Source organism: Rhinolophus sinicus, linkage group LG06 (genome assembly GCF_036562045.2).
Source record: "Rhinolophus sinicus isolate RSC01 linkage group LG06, ASM3656204v1, whole genome shotgun sequence".
Lineage (NCBI taxonomy): Eukaryota > Metazoa > Chordata > Mammalia > Chiroptera > Rhinolophidae > Rhinolophus > Rhinolophus sinicus.
In genome coordinates this window covers 157,500,168-157,508,247 of record NC_133756.1, presented here as the reverse complement: position 1 = coordinate 157,508,247, position 8,080 = coordinate 157,500,168, and the positions used below count along the sequence as shown (strand labels likewise).

The following is an 8,080-nucleotide window of genomic DNA, read 5'->3' as shown; positions in this document are numbered from 1 at the left end:
GAGTGTCACTCATTTTATAGATGAGGAAACTGAGGCTCAGGCCAATTCACTTATCCAGCAAGTAAGAGGCAGGGCTAGGATTTGAACCTGTAACTAGTGCCTGTACTGCTTCCTCACTCACGAGAGCGACCCTGCATGACCGAGTGCTTACTTGGGGAAGCATTTGGCAGCTCCCTCCCTGCCTGCTATGAGATGCACAGGTCATATCTCAGAGCTGTCAAGTTTCTTTGCTGTAACTTTTCAAAGCATAGATTTATACTAAGTTTCCACCAGTAAGGTAGCGTGTTCCAGGAGAAAGTGCACAAGCTGTGGAGGCAGATTGAACTAAACAAGATTCTGGCTTTTTGACAGAATAGCTACTTGACCTTGGACAAGTGACTCTCTGTGCCCTCCTTTCTCATCTACAAAATAGGCATAACACCACGTGTCTGCAGGACTGCTGTGAAGCTTTAATGAGATCATGTAAGTAAAGGCTGGCCCTTGTGTCTTTTCTCCTTAGCCAGAGACACTCAAGAGCAGGCAGAGCCATGAGGAGATGCCATGGGAACCCCACAACACTGGAAACACTGGAAACATGGACTTCCTCCCTGCATGCTGCTGTTACAATCACCAGCCATCTGCTTATCAGTTCTGGCCTGCCTGCCTCAGGTCAACACCTGTAGATGGTGCCGGCCACTCTGGGTGATGGCCATTCTGACAGGACACAGCTCCGAGGGCAAACGCTCTCCATTGAGGCCGCCCCAGCAACACAGAAGTCTTCTAGCCCTAGAGCTAAACACTTTCAACTAATTCATTCTAACGTTGTATTTCTTATGCTATTTTGTCAACAAAAATAATTGTGAAAACTGTAGAAATACAGAAAACGTTTGCTACAGTACTGCATGGAAATAAAACTTATGATGGTAACCTTGTAAAACTCTATAATATTATAAACATATGACTATGGATCATACAAACAGACAAAATTAAATAATTGTGTGAGGGTTGAGAAATTGCGATTCTCCTTTTTAAAGCATGCTTTAATATTCAATTATTGTTCAGTTTACAAAGTGAACATTTCGGAGAAACTCTGATGAGGAGGATGCTGACTCTCAAGCGGATACACATATCATTACTAACTGCTGCCCTTACTCTGCCTGCCGTGCCATTGAGCGATTCCATTCAGGGGGCTTAGATCAGTTTCGTTGGCAGAAAGAACCCTCCCGGGCTGGCGGGGGGAATTCCACTTGGACAAAGCCCTGAGCCGCTCGGGAAGCTTTCCACACAGCACCCACAGCAGGCTGCCTCTATTGACGAGGCCGCTTCTGGCTGCAGCAATGAGTGAGGCCAGTCGCTTCCCCGCAGTGCCCTCCTGTGGCAGAGGCCTGCCAGAGAGACAGCCAGGCTACTGACAAACGCTTCTGAGGCCTAGAATTGAACAAAAGTGTCAGAATGAGACACAATGAACATTTACATGGCCCAGGGGAGAGGTGGGCCCATCATTTGAGGCAGGACAAATGGTCCGGGTGGGCTGAATGTCTAAGGAAAGGCAGGAATTCAAGGTCAGCATCCATCATAAGCAGGTAGGGTCCACGGACCGAACCCCCATGGCAGGCAGTGGTGCACAGCTCAACGTGGCTTTTCAAAGAGGTATTCGAGATCTGGGGCACGCAGTCGCTGCTCTTTGTTTTTGTTTTTAGCGAAGTCTCTCAGTAGTGCCATTACTTCATTTTCAAATATTTCTGGGGCTGGTTTTGCTTCTGTGAGAGAAGAATTGGCAGAAAGAATTATGTCAGTCAGTCAATAGCCAGACATAAGGATCTTGAAACCCGAAACTCTGGCCTTGGCTAAGAGCCTCAGTAGATAATACAGATGGTCTCCATTCTTCCTCTAAATATACACGATAGCCCATACCCGGAGGGGGCAAACGACGGCAGCCTGTACCTGCAAATCGTTTTACTGGAACAGCTGCTCCCACTGGTTTACATCTCATCCATGGCTGCTTTTGTGCTATGATGGCAGAGCTGAGCAGGTGCAGCAAAGACCATATGGCAGCAAGACTAGAATATTTACAGAATGTCTCTTTTTACTAGAATATTTATAGAATATCTGGTCTTTTATGAACAGGTTTGCTGACTTCTAGCCTGTCCGATCTTAGCTGTACTACTTTGCTCTGCTTTTGGAATTTCAGTTGTTTTCTGGGTATTGTGTTTCCTCTTCTAATCTATAAAGTTCCTAAGGCAAAGGCCCTTGGTTGTAAGTGAGAGGAACTAATAACTCTAGTAAACTTAAGCAAAAAGGAATGTATTGGAAGGCTGCTAGAGGCACACAAAAGTGACATGAAGCTGGAGAACCAGATCTGAAGGGACAAGGACACCAAAAGGACAGAAGAGAGAATGCTAGACCCAGTCTAGTAGCAGAGTCTGACAGTATGCTGCTCACCTCCAACCTCTCTTTTCACCCTGAGACATTCACTCAAGACTCAAATTACAAGCAGGGCCTCCCACTGGGAAAGCTTAGGTCATGTGCTCTGGAATTACCCTCCTATCAAGACTAAATACAACGGTAGGAGAGGAACTCTTCTAAACAAAGTTTGATTCCCCCTCACTCAGCATAGGACTTAGCAGCCAGTGGGCCTACCATTTGTTTTGTGGTGATCATCAAAATAAGGGGAAGGAGATTCAGGCTTCTGTCTGGGAGGCGGAAAGTTGAAAAGCACACTGCACTCATCCTAACAACACAAAGCCAGTTAAACTACAAACACCATGAGTTTCCTTGAAGTCATCAGAGAGCCGAGGTCACACAGCAAACTAGACTAAAACCGAAGGAAAGAGAGGTCTCTCAAGGGGGAAATTGCACATGAGCACTTGCTCACCTGAGACAGGGCATGGGAAAAAGAGACACTGGGCACCATACAAGCAGGTAAGAAGAATACAGTTAAAATTTTTAATGAACTGCTAAAAGCCAAGTGTGGGCTAGCCACAGACACAGGGGAGTTCACACCCGCCTACAGGTTCTTCTCAACAAACCACGACTGAATATGCCCCACACAAAGACTGGGTTCAGCGCAGAAGGCGGAGAAAGCCTCCCTCAGTGATGCAGGCCAGGAGAAGGGGAGTAGCCAGACTGGACAGAAAGCATAAAGCCCAGCCTGGCCCTGCCCTCTACAGAACAAAAGCCTCAAGTGACTGGGAGTAGATCAGCAAATCCTGTCTCCTACAGGGCACACGAGGTCCCACTTGGGCTGATGAGAGGGTAAAAGAAAAAAAAAAAATCCTCTCCCCTGGGGGATGAGCAGGGTCACTGAGAAAGCCCACCTACAGCGCCAAGGGCCACAGGGACTGAAGCTGGATCAGGATAATGAAGAAGGCCCTCCCAACCTCCCCGCCCCCAAACTAACTAGCACTTTCTGGTAGAAAGCAACCAGAATCTACCACTGGGAGAGGGCAAACACAAGAAAAGAGATTCCCTTTGAGGTACAGAAATACGGAGAAGGCTAAAGCTGAGGGTAAAACAAGAACATTGAGAAATACCCTCTGGAAACTCAGCCCCCACCCTAAGCACATGGCAACAGTAAAGGCTGGTGGTGCACTGAAGGGAACCAAAGCAGTAACAAATCCAAGGTGAGCTTAATTCCTAACTAGATTGACTTGATCCCCACACTAACAGCCTAGCAGAAACATGCCCTTTCCTAGGCATAAATACTATTTAGCTAGCCCTTATTGTCATACTCATGATGTCTAACATTCAATCAAAAATTATGAGACACACATACATAAAAGAAGAAAAAAAACCCCAACACACTGTGAAGGGACAAAGCAATCAACAGAAATAGATGAAAAAATGACCCAGATGTCAGAACTATTTGGGAATTTAAAGTAACTATGACTAATGTTAAAGACTCTAACAGAAAAACTAGATGAAATGTATGAACAGATGAGGAATTCCAGCAGAGTTAGAAACTGTAAAAGTCAAATGGAAATATTAAAAATAAATACAGTGGCAAATAAGCAGAATGATGACCTTTCAACAGGCCCATCATGAGATCTGACAAAGTCAAGGAAAGAATTAGTGAACTGAAGGTAGGGCAACAGATATTACCCAACACAAATTACTCAAACTGATACATTAAAAGAGTGAAAGACACAAAACAGAGAATCCAAAAGCTGTAAAAAAAATTAACAGTCTAATCTAAGTGTAATTGGATCCAACATGCCCAGAGAACTCCAAGCAGGGTAAATACCAAAAATAAACATCTAGACACATCATATTCAAACAACTAAACACCAAAGATGAAATGTTGAAAACATTCAGAAAGAAAAGATACATTACAGACAAAGGAACAAAGATGCAACAAAGCTGAGAGAATTTATAATAGCAGAACTGCACTGCAAGAAACATTAAAGGAAATTTTTCAGGCAGAAGGAATATGATACCAGATAGAAACATGTATCTACATAAAGACATGAAGATCTCCAAAGGCATTAAAAATGAAGGTAAATATAAAATACAATGTACTTAGTACATTATAATACAAATGTTATATATTATGTTATACACATTTATATATACTGTATATTTACAAATATAGTTTTTTTCTTATTTTAAATTGCTCTAAAGATAACTGTCTAAAGTAAAACTATACAAATGTAATATAGGCTCACAGCTTACGTAAAAATAAAAAGTATGATAATAGCACAAAAATTGGGAGGAAGGAACTGGAGTATACTATTATAAAGTTCTTACATAATACATGAAGCAGTATAATATTACTTGAAGGTAGACTGTGATTAATTAAAGATGTATACTGCAAACCCTGGGGCAGTCACTAAAACAATTATAAAGAGAGGTATAAATAATAAACTAATAGTGGAGGTAAAATGAAATTTAAAATACTCAATTAAAAACCCATGGAAATAGAGGAGTAAAGGAACAAAGAACAGATGGAAGAAATAGGAAACAAATAAAAAGATGATAGATTTTAATGTGACCACATTGATAATTAATTCTTTGTAAATGGTCAAAACACATCAATGAAAAGATAGACTGTAAGATTGGATCAAGAAAAAATAAAGACTACATGTGCTGTCTACAAGAAGTTCAATTTAAAGACAGGTTGAAATTAAAGAACGGTGTGGTAGGCAGACCTCTAAGTTGGCCCCAGTGTATCCCCCTCCCCGCTGTACAAGCCTTGTATAATCCTCAGGACTGTGAATATGATGGTTTTCACTCCCATGATTAGGCTATGTTATCTGACACAGTTGGCCTTTGGACAGGGAAATTATCCAGGTGTTTCTGACCTACTTATAAAAGCAGTGCTTTCTCCAGCAGATGACAGAAGGGGAAATGAGAGAGATTTCAAGCACAAGAAGAATCCCACGTCAGGGAGGAGCCCCAGTGCTGAGACAGAGCGAGCCACATGGCAAGGGTCTGAGGGCTTCTGGGAGCTGAAAGAGATCGCAGCGAGCAAGGCAATGGAGTTCTCCGTCTTACAGCTGTAAGGAAATGAGTTTTCCTAACCGCCTGAATGAGCTTCCAGACAGAAAAGTAGACAGCTGACTCTGATTTCAGACTGAGATCTGGTCATATCTTCTGACCTACAGAGCAATGAGCTAATAAAAGGGTGTTTAAAGTCACTAAGTTTGTGGTTATTTATTCCATAATTATAGAAAAGTAAAATAGATGGAAAAACACATACCATGCAAACACTAACTGAAAGAAAGTTGGAGTGTCTAAATTACTATCAGACACTTCGGAACAAGGAATATTATCAGCAATGAAGATTGACATTATATGATGATAAAGGAATCAATTAATTAAGAAGATAAATAACTCTAAATATGTCTTCATATAATAGTAGAGCTTTAAAATATAATAAGCAAAAACTGAAAGAATTGAAAGGGGTAATAAACAAATCCACAATCACAGTTGGAGAATTCAACACTCTCTTATTAATTGACAGAGCAAGCACAGGGAATATCAGTCGGAATGTAGAAAACATAAAGAACAATATTAACCAATTTGATTTGTATTTGATCTGTTGACATTTATAAAACACTTTACCCACAAGTTATGTTCAAATAAATGCACATAGAACATTTATTAAGATATCCAAATTTCAGGCCATAAAACAAATTTTGAGAAATTTAGGAGAACTAAAATTATACAACATATATTCTGTGCTGACAAGGGAATCAATAATAGAAAAATATCTGGAAAGTCTGGAAATATTTGAAACTTAAACATACTTCTAAATAACTCATGGGTCAAAGAAATTTCTCACAAGAGAAATTAGAAAGTATTCTGAATTGAATGAAAAGGAAAGCATCACACAACCAAATTTACAACATGAAGCTAAAGCAGTGCTTAGAGGGGAAATTTAAATGCTTATAGAGAAAACAAAGAAGGTTTCAAGTCAATCAGATCAGCTTCCACCTTAAAAACTAGAGAAAGAATAAATTAAGCCCAACACAAGCTGAAGAAAGGAAATAATAAAGAGCACAAGTTAACGCACTTGAAAACAGAAAGAGAAAATCAATGAAACCAAAAGCTGCTTCTTTGAAAAGATAAATAAAATTGATAAACTTCTGGTCAGATTGATCAAGAAAAAAAAAGAGGAGTGACCAGTTAGCTCAGTTGGGTAGAGCATGGTGCTAACACCTAACACCAAGGTTGCCAGTTTGATCCCCGCATGAGCTGTGCATTCCTTTAAAAAAAAAAAAAAAAAAAAAAAAAAAAAAAAAGAGCCCTACAGTTTATCAATATTAGAAATAAAGGAGGGAACCTCACCCCAGCTCTTCAGACATTAAAATAAAAAGGGCATGGTACAAACAACTTTATGTCCAGATTCAACAACTTACGTGATATGGGCAAATTTATTGAATGACACAAGCTAACAAATCTCATCCAAGAAAAAATAGATAACTTGAATTGTTCCACATCTATTAAAAGCTTTATTTGACTTTACAGTTAAAAACTTCCAACAAAAAAATGTCCCAGATCCAAATGGCTTCAGTAGAAAATTCTGTCAAATATTTAAGGAAGAAATAATACCAATTCTCTACAAACTCTTCCTGAAAATGGAAGAGGAGAGAGCACTTCACAACTCATTTTATGAAGCCAGCATTACCCCGATCAAAACCAGAACCAGATGATAATATTCCAAGAAAACTGCACACCAATAACACCCTCAAGAAGACAAATACAAGATCTTCTCCAAAATATTAGTTAGAATCAAATCAAGCAACACATATCATGACCATGTGGTGCTTATCCTAAAAATGCAAGGTTGGCTCAATATTTGAAAATCAATCAATCAAAAACTCATTATATCAATAAATCAAGGGGGGAAAAAATCACATCAAGGGGGAAAAATCACATCACTAAAGAAATTGTTATCTCTAGAGATTCCTAAAAAGCACTTGACAAAATTCTACATCTATTTATTATTAAACACTCAACATACTAGAAACAGAAAGAAATTTTCTCAACCTGGTAAAAGGTATTTACAACTTACCTACAGCTAACTTTACATTTAATGGTACAAGACTGAGTACTTCTCCCCAATACTGGGAACAAGGCAAGGATGTCTGCTCTCACTGCTGCTATTCAACATTATACAGGAAGTCCTAGACAGTGTAATAAGGCAAGAAAAAGATTTAAAGGCATACATACTGGAAAAGAAAAAACCACCTGTGTTCACAGACGACACAACTGTCTACATAGAAAATCTCAGAGAATCCATAAAAAAGCTTCTAAAACTAAGTGAGTTTAGCCAGGTCACAGTATACAAAGTCAATACAGAAAAATCAATTGCACTTCTGCATTCTACCAACAATGGGAAATTGAAAAAAATTTTTTAAGTACTATTGACAATAGCACCAAAATATTTAAAATACCTAGGTATAAATCTAGCAAAATATGCTGAAAATTATAAAATGCTGATTGTAGCAGGCTGACTTCTAGGATGGCCAATAATCTCCACCTCCTGCAATCACGCCTTGGGTGAGTCCCTCTCTGACTCAGGCTGGACCTAATGACTTGATTCTAACCAACAGTATATGGCAAAGATGATGGAATGTCACTGAGGTGCTTAGGTTAC

The 8,080-nt window shown here is 39.7% G+C and overlaps 1 protein-coding gene across 1 annotated transcript in view; it reads right to left on the bottom strand.

Moving 5' to 3' along the window:
* Positions 1–998: 998 nt before the first annotated feature.
* Positions 999–8,080, bottom strand: part of SDHAF2 (succinate dehydrogenase complex assembly factor 2) — a 12,382-nt gene continuing 5,300 nt past the window's right edge. The window contains exon 4 of the mRNA XM_019754087.2: positions 999–1,739. Within this exon, the coding sequence (XP_019609646.2) occupies positions 1,609–1,739 (131 nt within the window). The 3' untranslated portion in view covers positions 999–1,608. The remainder of the gene's footprint in view (positions 1,740–8,080) is intronic.